General features: G+C 35.3%; 1 protein-coding gene across 1 annotated transcript; it reads right to left on the bottom strand.

Annotated features, from left to right (window-relative positions):
- Window positions 1–21,695: 21,695 nt before the first annotated feature.
- On the bottom strand, window positions 21,696–22,511 carry LOC120216768. The gene has a single exon (XM_039214103.1). The coding sequence runs from the start codon at window positions 22,509–22,511 to the stop codon at window positions 21,696–21,698; it is 816 nt and encodes a 271-aa protein (XP_039070034.1).
- Window positions 22,512–23,714: the final 1,203 nt, after the last annotated feature.

Here is a 23,714-nt window from a genome sequence, read left to right as displayed (position 1 = left end):
TTAATGGATCAAATCTGTAATTTATCCTAAATATATTATTTTAATATGAAGGACTAAAATAAATTAAATTAAAATTCGAAGACCAAATTAAGAATATTATAAATTTAATTTAGTGACTAAAATGTAAATTTTACAAATCCGGAGGACTGCGGACGGGGTTTAACTTTTTCATAATTACGCGTATAGTCCTTCCCGAAACGACGTCGTTCGGGAAGGACTATAAATGGTCCAAACCGGCTGGCCCTTCGGGCCAGCCATTTCATTTTTTTTTTCTCTCTCTAGCAGAGAGAATTTTAAAACTCTCTGCCTTCTCTCTAGCTTCCCTCACCGGAGGGAAGCCGGTCACCGGACGGCAACCGTCTGCCGCCGTGACCATCACCGCCGGCCACCGCATCCGGTGGCCGGAAAAATTTTTCTTTACACTAATATATAGATCGGACCGTCCTAAGGACGGTTCCGGTGTTATTTCTTCCTAAAAGGCTCCCAATCGGAGCAAATCTACAAAAACCTTCGGTATTTTTGGTTCTATGTTCAGTGTTTCCGGCGACGGTCAAGGTTTCCTTGGTAAGCCTCTTCTTCCTTTTTCTTTCCTTTTTTTTTTTCTGGTTCTTTGCTGCTGAGATCGTTGGTATAGTTTGTCTTTTTTTTTCTTTCTCTCCGATTCTGTCTCTGTCTCCGTCTCTTCTTCTTTTTTTTTTTTCAGGTGGGGTGGTGGCTTTTATAGCCACCACCGGTGTTCGTCTCGGACCGGTCCGAAGAGGGGGCCTCGGTGAGTCACCGGACTACCAGTGGTGACTCACCGAGTAGCCATGGCATGGACGGCTGTTATTCTGTCTTCTGGAGCCTTCATTCGGGACGTGGCAGCGGCGGAGGCGGCGAGAAGACTGTCGGCAGCCGCGTGGAAGCTGGGGCGGCGCCGCGTGGCCCTAGGGTATCAAACCCTAGGGTTCCTCTCTGGAGCCATGTGGACCGTTGGATCGTGCCAGATCCAACGGTTGTGATGAGGCGGCTGAGGATGATTAGGGTTAGGAAACCCTAACTGGAAACCCAAATATTTAGGGTTTCCGGTTGGATTTGGACCGGTTTCAGTTGGTTTGTAACTGAGCCGGTTTAATTGTAATTGGTTTGTATTTAATATATTAATAATAATAATAATAATAATAAAATAAAATAATAATGATAATAATGTTAATAATGATAATAATAATAATAATAATAATAAAATGGATAAAAAAATAGTATCTTCAGCTGCCCCTCTTTGCTCATTCTTGTGTTAACAAGAATAGGGCAAAGATGAAAAGATAATAAAATTTTTTATCCATTTGAATTTACTTTGATCATTATGGAGATATTGAATAAATTCTTCTTTTTCTCCAAATAAGCTCTTCTTATTATGAACTTTCTGCTGGGGATGATGATGACCTCCTTTTTGTGATAGAGTCATTCAAAAGGTTGAATAAGCTCTTGATGAGTTCTTCTCATTATGAACTTTTTCTTCCTTCTTCAGATGAGTTCTTCTCATTATGAACTTTACCTGGTAATGTTGATCCATCAACTGATGAATTCAAGCAAAAGGTTGAACAAATTCTTCTCATTATGAACTTCTTCTTCCTTCTTCAGATGAGTTCTTCTCATTATGAACCTTCTCTGGAAAAGAATGATCCATCAAGTGATGAATTTAAACAAAAGGTTGAACAAGTTCTTCTCATTATGAACTTCTTCTTCCTTCTTCAGATGAGTTCTTCTCATTATGAACCTTTTCTGGAAAAGAATGATCCATCAAGTGATGAATTTAAACAAAAGGTTGAACAAGTTCTTCTCATTATGAACTTCTTCTTCCTTCTTCAGATGAGTTCTTCTCATTATGAACTTTCTCTGGAAAGGGTGATCCACCAAATGATGGATTCAGGTAAAAGGTTGAACAAATTCTTCTCATTATGAACTTCTTCTTCCTTCTTCAGATGAGTTCTTCTCATTATGAACTTTCTCTGGAAACGATGATCCATCAATTTGATGAATTCAAGCAAAAGGTTGAACAAGTTCTTCTCATTATGAACTTCTTCTTCCTTCTTCAGATGAGTTCTTCTCATTATGAACCTTCTCTGGAAAAGAATGATCCATCAAGTGATGAATTTAAACAAAAGGTCGAACAAGTTCTTCTCATTATGAACTTTTTCTTCCTTCTTCAGATGAGTTCTTCTCATTATGAACCTTCTCTGGAAACAATGATCCATCAATTTGATGAATTCAAATCTTTGCTAAAATCTTTGAAATTCCTATTAAAAATTCAACATAGATGAAAATGAATGAAAATGCACCTATTTTTGTAAATACCTAAAATATGATGCATGTATATTAAGTTATTTGATTTCAGATGAGTGAATTGAATATTTCTTCAATTGTAGAAACCCAATATATCTGTCTTCTTCAAATCAAAGAATCTATCATCTTTGATAAATGTAGATGTAGATATAATGTCATAAAACCTCTTGAGAATAAAACTCAATAGTATAAACTCTTGAAATGCTTGCATTCTGGCAATATGTTGATTCTGATAACAACTCATCTGATTATGAAATGACCTTTCAAGATGATTTCACAGATATCGATAGTTCTTTTAATACCAAGAAATCTTGAATTCTGATTCTGATGAGGAGAATAAACTGTTATACTTGACAAAAATGGGATTCTCAGATGCTGAAGCTTCAATATCCATGTAGAAATGTGGTCCAGATTCATCAATTGTAAAATTGATAAATTTTATATGTGCTGCTCAAATGACTAAGGCTGCTGATGCACTTCTTCAGATCAAATAACTCAAAGAACGCTTCCAGAAGATGCTATTGGCAAATTCATCTTCTAAACTCAATGCTTGATTCTGTCTAATCAGATCAGATAACTCAAAGAACACTTCCAGAAGATGCTATTGGCAAATTCATCTTCTAAACTCAATGCTTGATTCTGTCTAATCAGATCAGATAACTCAAAGAACACTTCCAGAAGATGCTATTGGCAAATTCATCTTCTAAACTCAATGCTTGATTCTGTCTAATCAGATCAGATAACTCAAAGAACACTTCCAGAAGATGCTATTGGCAAATTCATCTTCTAAACTCAATGCTTGATTCTGTCTAATCAGATCAGATAACTCAAAGAACACTTCCAGAAAATACTATGTTCTGTCCAACCAGATCAGATAACTCAAAGAACACTTCTAGAAGATGCTATGTTCTGTCCAACCAGATCAGATAACTCAAAGAACACTTCTAGAAGATGCTATGTTCTGTCCAACCAGATCAGATAACTCAAAGAACACTTCCAGAAGATGCTATGTTATGATCAACCAGATCAGATAACTCAAAGAACATTTCCAGAAAATGCTATGTTCTGTCCAACCAGATCAGATAACTTAAAGAACACTTCCAGAAGATGCTATGTTCTGATGATTTTCCATTGACAAAGAAGTGATGGCCTTCATGGGATCCAAGAACAAAGTTGAACTTGTTTATAACTATGTACCAAAAAGTGCCAAATTGATAGAAAAGATTTGTAATGTTCTTGAAGCTTATGACAAAGAGCCACTTTCGAGTGTCCAGAAGTATGTTCTTGATGAGTGCTGAAAATGGAATCTAGTATGGGTTGGAAGGAATAAAGTTACTCCACTTGAACCTGATGAGGTGGAAATGCTTATAGGTTTTCTTAAAAACCATATACAAGGATTTGTATAGAAACATGTTTCCTAGTGATATCAATGTCTTGTTTCTTTTTGCTGGAATCAGTACTACAAAGATCATCTTCTACTGTTTTAGTATATCTTTGAAAACAGATGTGCAAGAACTGAATGGTGATCGGTTGGAGCAATTGATGAGTAGAATTAGCGGATTCGACCTCGTTGTCGGTAGCACCACTTGTAACAATCTTAATGTTCATGGCTTTAAGCTAGTGATGATTTGCCTACTTTGTAGTCCATGTATTTAAAAGTATTAACATAAAGTGATATTCAGAAATCTTTAAATTATTTCAAAATTATGTTAATTCAATAGAAAAGAATAAATTGAATTTCCAAAAATAAATTGAATCTCAAATAAATTGAACTTAAAATAGATAGAATTGTATTCAAAGTTCTGGCAATCATAAGAATAATAAAAATTCAAATGTCTCAACAAATTATAAGCATAAGTATTTCTAAATTAATCAAGTTGACACAACTTAGAGTAATGATGTAAGCCTTTGTCTGGAAGATCTCAATCGTTGTCAAAATGCTTGTAGATGTGAAGCTTCTTCCAAACTATCAAAATCTTAAGAGAGTTCAATTGCCAGATGCCTAATATCAACCTACATTTGAGCCGCCTTTTCAGGTTTTCAACTCAAATCCTTCCTTTGGTTACAAGATGCCTTTTGTGGGTTTTCACCTTGACCCCTCTTTTTTCTTTTTTTTTTTTTTTTTTTTTTTTTTTTTTTTTTTTTCTTTCTTTTTCTTTTTCTTTTCTTTTTTCTTTTTTTTTTCAAGCATAATATTTCTTGACAGAATCTGAGTTTATTGGATTTTTCAGAATTTTTCCATCCATTTCTGCCAAGATCAATGCTCCTCCGGAAAAGGCCTTTTTCACAACGTATGGCCCTTCCCAATTAGGCATCCATTTCCCACGGAAATCTTTATGTATAGGCAAGATCTTTTTTAGCACTAGATCACCCTCTTGGAATTCTCTTGGATGTACTTTCTTATCATGAGACTTCATCATCCGTTTTTGATACATCTGTCCATGGCAAATAGCTTTCAATCTTTTCTCCTCAATAAGGTTCAATTGATCAACTCTAGCTTGGATCCATTCAGATTCATCCAGTTTTATTTCTCTCAATATTCGGAGCGATGGAATCTCAACTTCAATTGGTAAGACTGCTTCCATCCCGTAGACTAAAGAAAACGGTGTTGCCCCAGTAGATGTTCGAACAGTAGTTCGGTATGCATATAGAGCAAAAGGTAACTTCTCGTGCCAATCTTTGTAGGTTTCAGTAGTCTTTGTAATGATTTTCTTGATATTCTTATTTGCTGCTTCAACTGCCCCATTCATCTTTGGACGATATGCCACTGAATTTGCATGTTTGATCTTGAACTGAGTACAAAGTTCGGTCATCATTTTGTTGTTCAGGTTCAGAGCATTATCTGTAATGATCCTTTCTGGTAGACCATACCGGCAAACTATCTCTTTCTTTATGAACTTGCAGACTGTGGATCTCTTAATATTGGTGTATGAAGCAGCTTCAACCCATTTGGTAAAATAATCAATTGCCACAAGGATGAAGCAATGTCCATTTGATGCTTTTGGTGTGATTGCCCCAATGACATCTATTCCCCACATAGAAAATGGCCAGGGTGCTGTCATTACATGTAAAGGAGATGGGGGTACATGAATCTTGTCTGCATATATCTGGCATTTATGACATTTCCTTGCATAATCAATGCAATCTGTGTACATGGTAGCCCAATAGTATCCATATCTCATTATTTTTCTGGCCATAGAAAGACCATTTGCATGTGTTCCACATATTCCACTATGTACTTCTTCAATGACATTTCGAGCTTCGCTGGTATTTAAACATCTCAATAGCATTTGATCATTGCTTCTTCTATACATAATCTCTCCATCAAGAAAATATCCAGCAGCCATTCTTCTCAAGGTTCTTTTATCAGTTTCTGATGCATTTGGTGGATAACTTTGATTCTTGATATATTGCAGAATATCATGATACCATGGTTTACCATCTACCTCTTCTTCCACACTATAACAATGTGCAGGAATTTCATATACTTGCATTTTGATTGGCATCATATCAACTTTCTTAGTTGCTTGAAACATAGCAGCTAATGTAGCCAAAGCATCTGCCATTTGATTTTCTTCCCGAGGGAGATAATTGAATGTAACTTTCTCAAATTCTTTCACTAATTCGAGGGTAAAATTTCGGTATTCTAACAATTTGGGATCTTTTGTTTCCCACTCTCCTCGCAATTGATACACCACTAAAGATGAATCTCCATATATCTTGAGAAATTTGATCTTTCTTTCTATAGCTGCTTTCAATCCCATGACACAAGCTTCATATTCCGCCATATTATTGGTGCAAAAGAACTCCAGTCTACTTGTAAAGGGATAATAAATATTTTCTGGAGAAATTAACACTGCCCCAATTCCTCGTCCCAAAGCATTAGATGCTCCGTCAAAATAAAGCTTCCAAGTTGCAAATGCATCATTTGTTTTGACTTCTTCATTCATGGATATGCATAACAAATCTTCATCAGGAAAATTGAAGTTCAAAGGCTGATAATCATTTGATACACGACTGGCCAAAAAATCAGCTATGACACTTCCTTTTATCGCTTTTTGGTTGACATATACAATATCAAACTCAGATAATAACATCTGCCATCTAGCCATTCTGCCTGTCAAAGCTGGTGATTCCATTAAGAACTTTAAAGGATCAAGTTTGGATATCAACCAAGTAGTATGGTATAACATATATTGTCTGAGTCTTCGAGTAGTCCACACCAAAGCACAACATAATTTTTGTATTGGTGGATATCGAACTTCACAATCAGTAAATTTCTTGCTCAGATAATAAATAGCTTTTTCTTTCCTTCCTGATTCATCATGCTGTCCTAGTACACATCCCATCGAATTTTCGAAGACCGTCAAATAGAGAATTAATGGTCTATCAGGCATTGGTGATACTAAAATTGGGGCATTGGATAAATATTTCTTAATAACATCCAAAGTTTCTTGACATTCTTCATTCCAGACTTCAGGATTGTTCTTTCGAAGTAATTTGAACACTGGATCACATTTGTCAGTCAATTGAGAAATGAAACGAGATATATAATTTAATCTCCCCAAAAAGCCTCGAACTTCTTTTTTTGTGTTGGGTGGTGGAAGATCTTGAATTGCTTTTACTTTATCTGGATCAATCTCAATTCCTTTTTTGCTGACTACAAATCCCAAAAGTTTCCCAGAAGTTACCCCAAAAGTGCATTTAGCAGGGTTAAGCTTTAATTGATACTTCCTCAATCTCTGGAAAAGCTTCCTCAGATTTTGAATATGTTCTTCTTCCGTTCTGGATTTGGCAATCATGTCATCTACATATACTTCAATCTCTTTGTGCATCATGTCATGAAACAAAGTTACCATGGCTCTTTGATATGTTGCCCCTGCATTTTTCAATCCAAATGGCATCACTTTATAACAGAATGTGCCCCACATGGTTATAAATGTTGTTTTCTCCATGTCTTCAGGATTCATTTTTATCTGATTATATCCTAAAAAGCCATCCATAAATGAAAACCATGCATGCCCTGCAGTATTGTCCACCAATGTGTCTATATGGGGTAATGGAAAACTATCTTTCGGACTAGCTTTGTTGAGATCTCTGTAATCCACACACATTCGAACTTTTCCATTTTTCTTTGGTACGGGAACAATGTTGGATACCCATTCTGGGTATTTAGCTGCCTGTAGAAAACCTGCATTGATCTGTTTCATCACTTCTTCTTTGATTTGCAACAACATTTCTGGCCTCATTCTTCTGAGTTTTTGTTGGACTGGTTTATATTCTGGATTGATTGGAAGCTTATGTATCGCTATATCTGTGCTCAAACCAGGCATATCTTGATAGGACCAGGCAAATATATCTTTGAACTCTTGAAGGAGATTTATCAATTCTTGCTTTATCTGGACTATCAGAGTAGTGCCAATTTTCACATCTTTTCTATCTTCATCTGTTCCCAAATTTACAGTCTCAACCCTTTCTTTGTGGGGTAGAATTTGTTTGTCTTCTTTTTCTACCAATCTTAATAGTTCAGTAGGAATATCACATTCCAGTTCATCTTCACAACCATTGATTTCTTCCAGACATATAGGCTGCTCTAAATTTATCACTGGATTAAATCTAGGAATACACATGCTATTAACACTGTGACACCTGCAAATTTAAGTCGGAACATTTCCGAAAGAATATAGTAAATTTATGAAATGTAAAAATGTAATAAAATGTAAAGAATGATTGCCATCTGAAAATTTTAAAGAAAGTTCCTTATATTTAACATAATTTCTTTTACAAGATAATAAAAAGTTTTCATATTTTTGAGCTAAACATAAAGATTAGTTCTGAATATTACTCTGTATTAATATTAAAAACTATAGGAAGATCTTCAGCGGTCCAATTGGTGAGTGTTTCTCCAAGAAGACATGGGCGAATCCTATTCAAGTACTTGCCAGTCTTGTTGTCATTTGTGATCATGTTGATAAATAATCCATTCATAGCTTTTTCAACTATGTTTTGATCTTTCGTCAACTTTTCTTCTTTAAAGGCTTCAACAAGCTGCTGTTCCACATTAATTGTTCCCCCTGATCTGAATGTTGTCCTCAACTGTGGGAAAGACATGTGTTTCCAAAGGATTTCTCCCCCTTTCAATTTTGTCTTTCTGTCTTCACATCTTCTTTTCATCTCTTTGTTCTTTTGCTGAAGATTGGGCTTAAACCCCAGCCCAAAACGGTCTTTTTTCATCTTTATACTGATAGGAACTGAAATCCCTTGAAGATTCTTTCCTAGACCTCTCCCAGCTTTAGCTCCGATGCCTAAAGTTTGTTGTACCGTCATCTTGGTGCAATCAGACAGTCTGGGATATGGAATTTTGCTTCCTTCTGCAATAAAGGTTGCATTTACAAATTCAAGAGCTCGAAAAGAGCATTCAAGAGCTTCATCATTAGTGTCGATATATGGAACATCACTTGTTACGGACGCAATGATTTCTTCTTCAGCACTGACGCATATTAGTTGTCCATCAACAACAAACTTCAATTTCTGATGTAATGAAGAAGGAACGGCTCCAGCTGAATGAATCCATGGCCTTCCTAATAGACAATTATATGTGGGGTGGATGTCCATAACCACAAAATCAATATTGTACACGACTGGGCCAATTAACAACGGTATTTCCATTTTCCCAAGCACTTCTTTTTGAGTACCATCAAATGCTCGTACCACATTCTGATAACTCTTCATGTGTGATTGATCCAGAGGCATTCTTTGAAGTGTAACTAGAGGCATCAAATTGAGGGCAGACCCATTGTCAATCAATACTCCTGGCAACACATGACCATGACAATGTGTCGTGATGTTTAAAGCTTTTACTGACCCCATTCCGCCTTCTGGTATTTCATCATCTGTGAAGGTTATGTAATTGTCGGCGGCTATATGTCCCACAATTCTGTCAAGTTTATTGAGGGATATATCTTTGGGGATAAATGTCTGATTGAGGATTTTCATTAAAGCATTCCTATGCGCTTCTGAATTCATCAAAAGATCAAGAATAGAAATTCTCGCCTGTTGTTTGTGTAGTTGTTCAACCACACTATACTCACTATGTTTCAGGAATTTCAAAAATTCTTGAGCTTGCTTTTCTGTCACAGGTTCATTGAATGCTGGAAGGGATTCATCCTCAAATACCTTCTGAGGTATTGCCATGGCTTTTCCTTTTGCTTTCACTAGTTCTGAAGCATTGGATGTCTCGGGAGAGTAACATCTCCCACTTCTTGTAAAGAAACCGACCTCGCTCACTGCTTCAGACGTCGATGTGGTACTCAGACTTTGTATTTTCTCTTCTGTTTTATCTAGAGAAACAGATCCTCCTACCATTGAAACATTGGTAGTATAATTCCAAGGTACCCTGCGGGTATCTTTGTATGGAAATGGTAGAGGAGTGGTGATAACTACTTTCGGCTTTATTGGTGCAGGAATCACCGTGGATGATTTCACATTAATGATCACAGGATCATTTATTCTTTGATTTGGTTTAGAATCCTCTGATGAGCAAACATCATCTTCTTTTTTCCCGGGTTCTTCTTCAAAGAATTCTATTTCTCTGTTGTTCATCAATTTTTGCACCAAGTTTCTAAACTCAGGACATAGTTGAATTTTATGCCCTTTCTCTTGATGATATTCACAATAATTCTTGCCTTCATTCTGCTTTGGCCTGAATTGTTGTGGAATTATACCGGCTAAAGAAAGCTGTTGGAATATCCAAACAAATGGAGATTTAATTTCAGAAATGTCAGTCTTTGCTTTCTTTCTGTTCTCTTCATGAATTGCATTCACGTTTTTATCTCCATGATTTGGCAATGGATGACTTGATGCGGATGGTGTATTGAATTCCAACTTCCCAGTGTTAATCAAATTTTGAACCACCCTTTTGAATGCTAGACAGTTTTCAATAGAATGTCCTGTAATTCCTTCATGGTAAACACAGTGTGCCTTTGTATCATACCAAGGAGGGAATGGTGGTTGCATGGGAACCAAAGGGTAGGGCCGTATAACATCTGCTTTTAACAGCGAATCATAGACCTCTGCATATGGTACTGGTAAAGGTGTAAAAGACAACCTTTCGTTTTCTTTTCGAGATCCTCTGGACTCTGCTCGATTAGTGTTTGTTTCCTCTTTCTTAACCCTTGGTTGGGTTATTGTAACACTTTTCGATAAATCCTTGCTGTAAGAGTTTGCATTGTTGACTTCATTCTCCTTTTTCCGGTACGTAGGTCTTTTGGAACTAGACCCATCATTTGATTCAATCTTGCCACTTTTCAAGACATTTTCAATTAATTCTCCAGAAATGACCAAATCTGCAAAATTTCTTGTTGCATTCCCCATTAAATGGTTTAAATAAGGGGCCTTCAATGTATGGACAAACATTACTGTGGCCTCTTTTTCTGATAAAGGTGGTTGAACTTGGGCTGCAGTGTCACGCCATCTCTGGGCATACTGTCTGAAGGTTTCATTATTCTTTTTCTCCAAGTTTTGAAGAGTCCATCTATCAGGGACCATGTCTGTCACATGGCGGTACTGCTCTAAAAATGCTTTAGCCAAATCTTTCCAGGATCTAATGTTGGCTTTGGTCAATTGAGTATACCATTTTAAAGCCGGTCCTGTCAAACTATCCTGGAAGCAGTGAATTAACAATTTTTCGTCCTTCACATATCCTGCCATTCTTCGACAAAACATAGTAATGTGAGATGAAGGGCATGTAGTACCGTTATATTTATCAAATTCGGGAGCTTTGAACTTGATAGGGAGGATTAGGTCTGGAACTAAACTCAACTCACTAGCATCAAATCCATAGAATGATTCAGTTATTTCCACGGATTTCATTCGTTCTTCTAAGCTCTTGATCTGTCTGGTCAGCTCTTCATTTACTTTTTGTTTCTCATTCAGCTCATTCAAATCTGGGATCAAATGCTCAGTATTAAGATCCCCTATTTTCACATCGGATATAAGTGGATTTTTGCTTGAAGATGCAGGATCCACTTGTTGATCTTCATGTGGTTTGACTTCTTGTAATGCAGATGTACGAGCATTGATTTGTATAGGGGTAGTACCAGAATGATAAATTGGTTCTGGTGGAAAACCTAGAGGATACATAGATTCTTGATCAAAAGATACAGGATTTTCAGGCATTTTTTCCAATAATAGCCTGCCTTTTAAACATATCCTCTATCTTCTTCATCATACTGTCTTGTGAATTTGCAATGCTGGCTTCAATTTTTTCCAACTTCATTCTCATTTCTTCTTGTTCTTTATGATGCTGTTCTTCAATACGCTGTATTTTATCCTCCATAATTCTCTTAGTAGCTTGTCTAGTACCGTAGTGATGTAGTATTTCTCTTTTGGCCAGAGTAACTGCGATTGAAAAATCTCTTAATATTATTTTTTCAAATTTTAATTAATGAATTTTAACTTAATAAATAAAATAATTCATAGCGAAAATTATGAAATGAATGATGAATGTATGCAAAATGTATATATGCAAAAAGATATTGATCCCAAAAAGTTAACTGTCATAGAACAACTTTCATCGGCATACAAAAGTTTCTTTATAATAGTTCATAACTACAGATAAGGCGTAGCTTTCCTATTAAGCTCTATAATTTCTTTCATTAACCATGACACCTTCTTTCCACACTTAGAAACTGGATCAACGTGATGCTCAATTATTTCGGCTTCAACAGCTAGTTCCCCAACATATCTGGCAACCTCGCTCATTTGTACCATGGCCTCGAACACCATATTGCTTCTTTCTTCACTTCTTTCGACATAGAACTCAGTTGACTTTTGCCATCGTTCAGTTGTTCCTTCAAGAGTTTGCTCTAACTCAGTGATTCTGACTTGACAATTGTGCAGAATTTTTTCAAGATCTCTAATGCGTCTTCGCAGTGAAGCATTTTCCTCATTACTTTCTTTGAGATCATTAGGTCCTAGACGAACCTTTTCTTGAAACAATGATTCTTCAAGTTGCAAAATGTAAGCATTAAACTCTGAGTTTTTGTTTCTAGACTGATCCAAATCCTCTTCAAGTTTTGTTCGTGCTTCTTGCGTTCTTTGATTAAGCTTCTGGATTTGAACATCTTTGTTTCTGCATCTTTGCATCCAATTGCTAGCCACCTCTTGCTCTACCTCAAGTCTGGTATTGATATTTTTTCTTTCTAACTCCCATTTTTCTTTTTCAACATTGGATTCTTCCATCTTTTGGCCTCTGACTTCAAGTTCAGCAATCAACTGGTTCATTTCAGATTCAAATCCCTTGAACATGATATTTTTCTCGCCTTCAAATTTATCAAAGATGTCATTCTTCATCTCTTCTAAATCTTTGGCTCGATCCCCTTTCTCTTTGTATTTCATTCATGATCTCGCGGTTCTCAGCCTTGTGCTTTATAATTCGCTCTCGTCTGTCGACCTCAAAATCTTCCATTTTTTGCTTTCCTTTTTCCAGGCTTTTGAGTAGACGGCTATTCTTTTCTTTCAGATCTTCAACTCGTCTTTTCTCGATGTTCAATTCTTTGATCATCTGTACCGTCGATTGGCTAGGTCCTGATGTTTTTCGGGATTTATATAACTCCTGATAATCTTTCTGTAAGGCTCTGTACTCATCCTCACCTTTTTCTTTATCTTTTCTCAACATTGCACATTGTGACGAATGAAAGTCAATGTCAACCCCCAACATAGCTTTATCTTGTCTCATTTGATCTAACTCTTTCGACCAACCTTCTCTTTCTGCTTCAAACTCAGCTCTCAGGATTTCAATCTCTGATGGAACCACCTTAATGTGATCTTCCATAGGAATATCCTCATTTTGATCTGGTAGAGGAATATTTTCGTTTTTTCTGACAGATCTCCATTCTTCATAATCAGGAGTTAGCATTTCTTTTGCTGCTTTAGCTTGAATACAAAAAGTTGTTTTCCAAGCTGTAACGGCTTCCATGATATTTCTTTTATAATTTTTGCTGTGAAATGCGAACTCAGATGACTGTAATCCAGCAGTGACAGGTACAAATTGACGACCTTCATACTGTCTTATAACCAGAAGTGGTGCATATCCAATTCCTCCCCATAATCCGAGCAGCATTATCCATTTGTAATCCCCACATCTGTAAATGAATTCCCTTTGTATTTGCCACGGGGCTCGCCAAACAACGTCATTGCTTTGCAAATTTCGAAATGCATTAATCCACATATCTTTCTTAATTTCTTTCGGCCATTCCTGCTCCAGAAATTCCTTTAATGGTGAATAATCCGTATTAAAGCGTCGGTATGAAACCTTTTCTGTTCTCCAGAAATGACTACGGATCCAAACATATAACAACTGAGTACACCCTGAGAATCGTCCACCTCCTAACCTTCTGCAAGCATTTAATGATCTGAAGGTCTCTGCTAGGATGGCAGAAACAGGATTAATCTTCTTCGGTAGTTGTTCAAACAAGTCTACCACTGCAGCTTCAATATATCCCAATACTTTTGGGAATATGACCATACCATATATACCCAGAGCAAATAGATCGAATCGTACTTTAATATCTGGATGACTCTGAATAAGTTCTTTGATGTTGGTCCAAGCAATGCCTTCGCTTTCGCCTTTTTGTTTTGTACGGGATGCTACCCATTCTTCTCGTACCCCGGCAATTTTTGCTAATTTAACTCGGAAGGGTTGAGTTTTAATAGACTTTGAATAGATTCGATTCTCCAAAGCCCCTTCGATATGTAACAAAGTTGTGTATTCTTCAATAGTAGGGACCAAGTCCTCCTTATTGAAAGTGAAGCAATTGTACCCTGGATTCCAGAATTGAAATAGGGCTCGGAGTAATTCATCATCAACTTCTACATAGAGCAGATATGGGATGTCTCCGTAAGTCTGATAAAACTGCAATTTTTTGTTTGAATCCCAACTTTCCCAAATGCTTCGCAAATCTTGCATATCATTTCTTTTTAGTGAAACTGAAGCATAACTGGCCAAGTCAGATACATAATCATCCTGCAGACTATCTCCTTCTTGTCTTTGTAAATCCTCAGCCCACTGTCTTACTTCTGAGTTCAGAATTATTTGATTTGAACACTTTTTATCCATAGATGAAGGCTTTCCAATGCGACAATTAACACAAGGATCAATGTCTTTTATCCTGTATGATGCAATGCAAACAGAAAAATAATGAACACACAAAAAGAAAATAAGTTAGTTTAAAGGATAATAACATTTATTTAATTTAAACATGCTTTTCTAAATAATTTAAATAAACATGTAAAATAAATTAACAGGAAAGACATAATTCATTTCTCCTGTGTGTACACCTATTTTGGACAAAATTTCGGCATGACTTCTGATTGGAAGAGTTTCTAAGGTTTTTTATATGCAGGGTTTTAGAACTAGGAGTAAAGGTACCCGAATTGTCCTTGTTAGTGCCCCCTTGGGTTGCTAACCCTCAATCCTAGTCCATTACAGACTAAAGTGGATCGAGTTCAATTCGAGGGGATACATTTCTCTATGCCTGACACGGAGAATAAATTCTCACGAAGACAGAGAGTATATGAACCCCGAAAGTTACTTGCTAGGTCTGACACGGAGAATAAATTCTCACGAAGACGTTGCTTTCACTTTCACTTAAAAGGGACAACTCAATTATAGAGCTTTATGTTATGCAATGCAAGTGTTGTGTGTGAGGAGAAATGTTCAAACTTTAGAAAAATAAATAATGAAATGAAATACTTGCAAAGAAAATAAAACATATAAATATTATAAAAATAATGAATAAATAAAAAGTTTGGAAAAAAGAATTAAAAATTAAATATATAAATTTTTAATTTTTAACTAATAGAGACAATTTATAATTGATTTTTTTTAAAAGTTTGACCAGTCCCCAGCAGAGTCGCCAAGCTGTCGTAACCGGTTTTCGTCCGGGCACGAAATATTAAAATTTGGCGGGGAAATTAATATTAATAAATAATTTTGAAAATAATTTGTGAGTCGCCATCGGCCTTTTTGGATCAGGTAGGTCGAATACCTAAAAATTATTTTTTAAAAGAGTTTTAAGAAAACATCAATTAAAAAATTGAACTGATCTGCGTTTTAAAACCAAAAATTCATTCTTTTTAATAATAAAAAGGGATTCGTGGTCGGTTACGTTTAGGGAAGGATTAGCACCCCTACAACGCCCAAAATTGGTACTTTTTAATTAGAAATTGTCTCTATTAAAAATTTAAAAATTCAAAAATATATTTAATTTATAATCTTATAATTTCAAAATTGTAAAAAAAATATTTATTTAAAAATATCCGAAAAGAACTTCTAGGTGCCTTAAGACAGTTCTTTTCTTTGATATTGATAAATATTAATTTAAATAATATTGTTTAATTTTAAAACATCAGAATAGGACATCCAGTTGTATTAAGACTGTCCTTTTCTTCGATTTATTAAGATAATATTTAAAAATTACTATTATATTATTTATGATATATAAAAATATTTATTCATAAAAATAAAAATACTATTAAAACAACATATTTAAAAACAATAAAATAAAACATATAAAATAAATGACTAAATTACAGTAAAAATAAAATTAAAAATCTAATTCATAATTAATCAAAATTATAGGGATCAAATATGTTATTTTCTGATTTAATGATTTAGTGACTAAAATAAAATTATCTAAAATTCGAATTTTATAATGAAATAAATTAAAAATATAAACTAGGGATAAAAAAATTATTTATAGAAATTAATGGATCAAATCTGTAATTTATCCTAAATATTATTTTAATATGAAGGACTAAAATAATTAAATTAAAATTCGAAGACCAAATTAAGAATATTATAAATTTAATTTAGTGACTAAAATGTAAATTTTACAAATCCGGAGGACTGCGGACGGGGTTTAACTTTTTCATAATTACGCGTATAGTCCTTCCCGAAACGACGTCGTTCGGGAAGGACTATAAATGGTCCAAACCGGCTGGCCCTTCGGGCCAGCCATTTCATTTCTTTTTTTTTTTTCTCTCTCTAGCAGAGAGAATTTTAAAACTCTCTGCCTTCTCTCTAGCTTCCCTCACCGGAGGGAAGCCGGTCACCGGACGGCAACCGTCTGCCGCCGTGACCATCACCGCCGGCCACCGCATCCGGTGGCCGGAAAAATTTTTCTTTACACTAATATATAGATCGGACCGTCCTAAGGACGGTTCCGGTGTTATTTCTTCCTAAAAGGCTCCCAATCGGAGCAAATCTACAAAAGTACCTTCGGTATTTTTGGTTCTCCGGCGATGTTCAGTGTTTCCGGCGACGGTCAAGGTTTCCTTGGTAAGCCTCTTCTTCCTTTTTCTTTCCTTTTTTTTTTTTCTGGTTCTTTGCTGCTGAGATCGTTGGTATAGTTTGTTTTTTCTTCTTTTCTTTGTCTTTTTTTTTCTTTCTCTCCGATTCTGTCTCTGTCTCCGTCTCTTCTTCTTTTTTTTTTTCAGGTGGGGTGGTGGCTTTTATAGCCACCACCGGTGTTCGTCTCGGACCGGTCCGAAGAGGGGGCCTCGGTGAGTCACCGGACTACCAGTGGTGACTCACCGAGTAGCCATGGCATGGACGGCTGTTATTCTGTCTTCTGGAGCCTTCATTCGGGACGTGGCAGCGGCGGAGGCGGCGAGAAGACTGTCGGCAGCCGCGTGGAAGCTGGGGCGGCGCCGCGTGGCCCTAGGGTATCAAACCCTAGGGTTCCTCTCTGGAGCCATGTGGACCGTTGGATCGTGCCAGATCCAACGGTTGTGATGAGGCGGCTGAGGATGATTAGGGTTAGGAAACCCTAACTGGAAACCCAAATATTTAGGGTTTCCGGTTGGATTTGGACCGGTTTCAGTTGGTTTGTAACTGAGCCGGTTTAATTGTAATTGGTTTGTATTTAATATATTTAATAATAAAAAAAATAATAATAATAATAATAATAATAAAAATAATAATGATAATAATGTTAATAATGATAATAATAATATTAATAATAATAATAATAAAATGGATAAAAAAATAGTATCTTCACAGCGATTTCCTTCTTTTTGGCAGTAAAGAATGGATCGACAATGAATCACTTATTCAACCAAATAAGATTCCACAACTGAACAAATTTAGATCTCACCACATTAACCAAACACAACGAACGGCGACAGGAGAAGCAACATCGACGAATGAGACTCCAATCTGATTTGGTTTGGTGATCTAGTGAGTGTTGGCGATGATACTATGCAGAACAACATTTGATGATCAGAACTGCAGCGGCTTCAGCAGAAAAAAAAATGCAAGGAAAAGCAGCAACGGAAGCAAAATGACGGTTAAAACCGTTGGCAAATGATGCCATATGAGAAAGGTGCCATTAATGGCATGGAACGAAGAACGACCAATGGCCAGAATGTGTGAAGTAGAATAGACGAACGACTGTGGTGTTTGTAAGTTAGGGATTTTGGTTACAAAGGAGAGGATAGAAAGATGAGTTTATTATTAGTAACAAATGACTATAATACTTTGGTAATCTTTAATGCTTTACAGTACAGGGTTTATATAACCCAAATTAACACCGAATACTAACAATCTTTTAACTAATACTAACAACCTCATAATTAATTATTATTATATCTAATTACATTCTAACAGAGCCACTACTAAATACGGATCGAGTACTAAAAATAATCCTCTAGACTCTTCATACATGAATTAAAGTTGAATGTTGAAATATCAATATTTATTTCACGTGCATAATTTCTTTTCATTTACTTACATTTTATATATTAAAAACCAAATATATAGAATTTTATCAAATGTTAATAGTAAAAAAATTAAAAAAAAAATGGATAGTATATGGTGATAATAAAGTAGTGTTTGTTCAAAAAAAATTCTTAGTTTATTGACAATGAAATACATCATGTAAATGAGATTGCTCGAAGTTAGATTATCTAAAGAGAACAATATTATCTTTTATTATTAAATTCACTTAATAAATTAAAAAAATAGAAGAGTTAAAAATCACATACTATTGGAGAATTGGTGATTTTTTTTAAATTAATGGTGAATATTGAATACATAAAAGCATATTCGTTCTTTTACATGCATATGATGTGATATATCACAGGGTCTCAAAATTTTAGGGGCCCCACACTTTAAAGAAAAAATCTATTAATAAAAAATTATTTTCCCAAAAAAATTGTTATCATTCATTTATTAATTTTCATGGTAAGATTTTAAAAAGAATCTTTTTATTTTCTCCTTTATTATCTCAATGAATGAATTGTAATCATTTTTTTTCTAAAAAACCTACACAATAAATTAATTGTAATCATTATTCTTTTATAACATTTTAGGTCGCATATTTCTTTTAACTTTAAATTAAGTTGTCATAGGGCAGAATTAGCTAAAATGTTATATATATATATATATATATATATATATATGTGTGTGTTGTATTGAAATAGCAGGTCCAACCTTACCTTCCATGGCTCAGATTGGCCATTTTTGCAGAAGTCCAACGATCAAATTCCAACTAAAAAAGTGCACTAAAAACAATAGAAATTGAGGACAAAGGATGCCTAAATATGTATATACATATTTTCCCTTAATGATTGCCCTCTCACACCATACGACAGCTACTCAACCTTATAATATTACAGACAAAGGATGCAATCGCCCCAACATGTATATACATTATCATAAGAAGACAAATATATTATATAAAAATATATATTTGGCATTTTTCGTTTGATCCTTTTTGCTTATTATAATTGTAATTATTGCTACTTTTTGATAAATAACGTAACATTCTATTTAAAAAAAGATAAAGAATGTAGCAAGCAGCCCTTTTTCAAGAAATCGGGATCTTCCATTTCCATGGAAACTGATTTTTTGTTTTCTCTTATTAAGCAATGGAAATCCATATGTAGTTTTAACTTGTCAGTCAAACGTAAATCATGGAATTGGATCATAATACAAATGTTGTAGTTTTCCAGTTTTTAAGGTTACTTTCAGAGTTGCGAAGATCAGAAATCATGTAATTTCACAGCTATGGTTAAAATCACTAATTTAAAATGTAGTCAACTTGCACTCAATGTGATGCAGTGACGCTGAAATGCGTCGTGCACAGCTAATTTTTATTAACAAAATGATTTAATTGAAGGATTAATTTTTTAAGGTGAGGTCTCTAAAATTTTTATAATAAAAATTAATTTGTCAAATTTGAAATTACGAGAGATCTATGAGGTCTTAAATAATCATAGAAAACGATCAAGGACACTGTCAAAATCTTCGTTTACAACTTTATCTACCACTTTCTTAAGAATCAAACGGAAAGTTTGTTTTTCCTTTAAACAAAAATAACATCAGGGTACAAAGGTTATACATGTAAGAATAGACGCATAATTTTAAGTTATGAGGTAAACTTCAATAAAAATATGTATAGAAAAAAATTAAAATATATAATAATCTTAAAATTCTAGAAGGGACTGTCATTGTTCTCTCCTTTCATTCCATCCTTATTTGCATGAACGAATCACAATGATATTCATGCATGGGCCTCTAAATTTCACAGAAATAAACATGTAATTTAACTTCTTCAATCCTTGTGATTTAACTCAGGACCAAACAAAAACCATGTTTCTGGAAGAATTAAATAGAGCCCGGGCAGATAAATAAACATTGCTTCCTGGGGTTATTGTACTTTACTGGTTTCTGTAATCATCTGCCCAAGAAAAAAGAGGGAGAAAAGGGAATTAGTAGAAGAAGAATTGAGAAGTCACTTTCAAGGGACATAACAGACAATAAAGGAACAAAAAAATGCTGGTGGGAAACTTTGTCTGGAGGTAAATTTCCTCGAAGCCCCCACTAGCTAGTGTAGGCAATGATGATAAGCACAGTTTAGAGATGAAATCAAGACTTGTTTAGTTTGTTGCTTAGTGGGCGTAGCTAAAGTAGAGTAAAAGTTATTTAGTTTCCCGTAGAAGATTTCAAGCTTTTGCTAATAAACTAATCATTCACTCTAATTTGTTACTCCATTATGCAGGTGTAAAAGTGCTTTTCTATTAGACTAGTGCAAACAAACGTTATCTTAATCAGAATAACAGTGAAATGTTTATGATTAGGTATTCATGAAGCAAGACACCCACCAGGGCCACCTCCTTTTGTTTTTTTGATGAATTTCATAGCCTTTTTAGCTTTTAAACTGTTTGCCTTTCATCATTGAATCTATGGGTATTGATTAACACGTAGAATAAGATAAAATTGACAGAAAAAAGAGGTTGCAAAACTAGGCTATAAGCATGAAGAACGAATCCAATTTACAAGCTCTAACAGAAATTTGCATAAAGCTGAAAGATACAAGTAAATGAATGTAAAAGGAAGGTTACAGTGAGGGACGAATGTAAAATTTTACATTAAGAGAGACAAATTTATAAAATATCATTATAAAACATAAAAAAATAATTAAATTTTATAAAAATTTAAAAGTTAGAAACGAAACCCTTAATCTATTTTCGGTTAGAGCAGTTGAAATGAATTCTCCCGCCGGAGGATAAAAAACTGGAATACAACAACAACAACAACAAAACCCAATTCCCATATGTATGAGGTAAGGGGGAGGTAGGGTAGTAGGCTACCCCCAACGCCAGGTTGAGAGTAGCTTCCGTGGAAGACCTCCGGCAGTCAGAAAATTAAAAATTTAGATAAAATGCAATGCATGTATAAATAAATACATAAATACATAGCTAATCAGTATTCATATGCAGTCATTAAAATCATATGTGCGTCTGTAACTGGAATTTATCCCTGCATAATAATCCCTGCGAAAGAATCTCTGCATATAGACAGAAACATAAGATCCGGCTAATTTAAAAGAGGAAACATGAAGAGAATGATACACAGAAAAGAGGATAAAAAACTGTAATGTGATCAAATATTCCCAGCTGAGCAGGACAATTACAGGAGCTTTATTGGCTCTGAATTCCGAGGCTAGCTGTTAGTTTCTGTTTTATGCCCTCAAGAAATTTTATCCTTTAATAATCAGAATGTAATTCCATCTTTTTACCCAGAAAAGAATACACCCATAGTTGCACGTATGACTCAGAGTCAAACAGAAACACAGATCCAGGGAAGATATGATACGTAGATTAAGGGGAGAAAGGCATTAAAGTGACAAACGATAGATATAAAGTAATAATATAAAAGAGCAAGATATTGCATAAAGCATGATCATCCCACAAAACCTGGGAAATCTTATCACAAGGTAATTAACAATATAGATCCTGATAGGCCTTCTCATTGGAATATCGAGATAGATTATGTCTTAACTCACTAGTTTTTGTCTAACAATCAATCAACTCTTAACCACAATTGACATGCACTTTTCTTTCATCTCGGTGTAATGGGCATTGTTTTCTCGCATCAGGGTTTTCTTTTTGTCGGCAATGAAACTATCTATTATCAACTGAAACTCTTCGCTGCTCATCTCATCCATTGATGTCCTCGGTGGCTCTGTGTCTGAAATCACCAGCTCTCGGCTTATCATGGTCGTCTCCGACCTCCGAAACTCGCGGGTTCGTTGGTTTCGAGATTCTGAAACCATCGATCGACATCTTCGGTACTCCTTTTGCTTGATCACTTGGGTTGGATCTGTACGGTCCTCCGTAGGTGGTTGTTTTACTGGGGAAACGGAACGTTTTGTCTCTGTAATTGTATCACGGTCACTGGCCGTACGTTGCTGCTTTACCGGAGAAAGTAGAGCAGCCGCATTTTTCACCAGGATCATTTGTTTGTCCACCATGGTCTCGTCTGTGGCCGACATGGGTACACTTGGTCGAGAGCTAACATACTCGTCGTAGATATCAGTACCGGCGGTTTGTTTATGGATCTGACCTCGGTTAGACAAAACATAAACAGCGAGGATGATGATGTTTACGAGGATGAAACTGAAGAGCGGCTTATTAAAAGTGGAAACCGAATATCTACGAAAATCTCCAGCAATCTCCACGGTGGGAGGGATCAAAGAGGGTAACAAGAAAACCGACAGCAAAAACAAAACCAACAAAAACCCGACGAAGCTAAGACCGATCCTCAAATTCCTCTCCATGTTGTACCTCCACAAAGCATCTTCTTTCTCCACCTTAACATTGTCAAATTCACAGGAAGCCATATTTTTTTAACAAGACAGAGAAGTAACTGAAAGAGGAGAAGGTGTAAGGTTGCTTTCAAGAGTTTATCAAAAAGATAAAAACCAATGAAGAAAAATAAGTCCGAAGCGGGCGGGGCTAGTATTTTCTTTGTAGGTACGGGGAAACTGAAGGATTTGAATTGATTCGAAGGCCATTATATATAAGTGAATTGCCTGCTTTTTAAAAAAATAAATAACAACAAAAGAAAGATGATGATTTTCTTGAATAATGGCAGAAGAGCTAGTGAACCAGAGAGTGAGAAATAGAACTGGAACCAAACAGTGGTAGACCCACGCGGGGGGTCGAGTCAGGTGAGGTGGCGCGCAGACGGAAGGGTCCCAGTGTGGCACCACTTAATATTTTTATCCTTTTTTTTATGACTTTGTCGCTTGTCTTGTCTTCCTATCATCCAAAGTGTGGGTCCTCGACTTAATTTGTGAAATTAATTAACACATGTTAATATGTAAGAAGTGTATTTATCATAATGTCTCCTAACGAAGCATGAAACTTTCTCTATTGCCTGGATTGCATTAGTACCAAAGTATTAATTAATTCTCAAATTAAGGCTTTAAGTCTATTTGAAGTTTATTTTTTTTAGTTTAAGACCGTTTCTTTTAGTAATATTATTTTTTAATATAATATATCTTATTATTACTCTAATATTTATTCATGAAAATATTATCTAATTTAAAAACAACTAGTATATTGTTAACTGCACTGACAAATATCGAGCTAAGTAGAAAATGCAGCCTCTCCTATATTTCAACATTAGAAACCAATAAGTTATTAGGAAAAGGTCCAAATTGCCTGCATGCCATTTTGACAAGACAAATAATTTTGGGGAAACTTTTTACTGTTTAGTTTGGAGTGTAATGGGAAAAAATATTTGATGCATCTCATCAAAGTGACTATGAACATATCCTAAAATTAATTGACAACGATCAGATGATGAATCTGTGGTGGGTTCGATTATCAATTATCATACAATTGAGATATTTTCTTTGAGTTTTTTTTTTCTTGAAAGGACTTTAAGTTAAATATGATAATTAGGTACATTAACTTTATGTGATAACCAGGGTGGACCGAGAAAGCAAACATAGGCATCACATGGGGTGTTCTTCCTTTTTCTTTTTTGTCCAGTTGGAAATGCGTGACTGATTTCATTTCTCTTTTAGGTACACATT

The sequence above is a fragment of the Hibiscus syriacus genome, unplaced genomic scaffold (genome assembly GCF_006381635.1).
Source record: "Hibiscus syriacus cultivar Baekdansim isolate YM2019G1 unplaced genomic scaffold, ASM638163v2 tig00110163_pilon, whole genome shotgun sequence".
Lineage (NCBI taxonomy): Eukaryota > Viridiplantae > Streptophyta > Magnoliopsida > Malvales > Malvaceae > Hibiscus > Hibiscus syriacus.
Note: the sequence above shows the minus strand (reverse complement) of the source record. Positions and strands in the feature narration are given on the sequence as shown.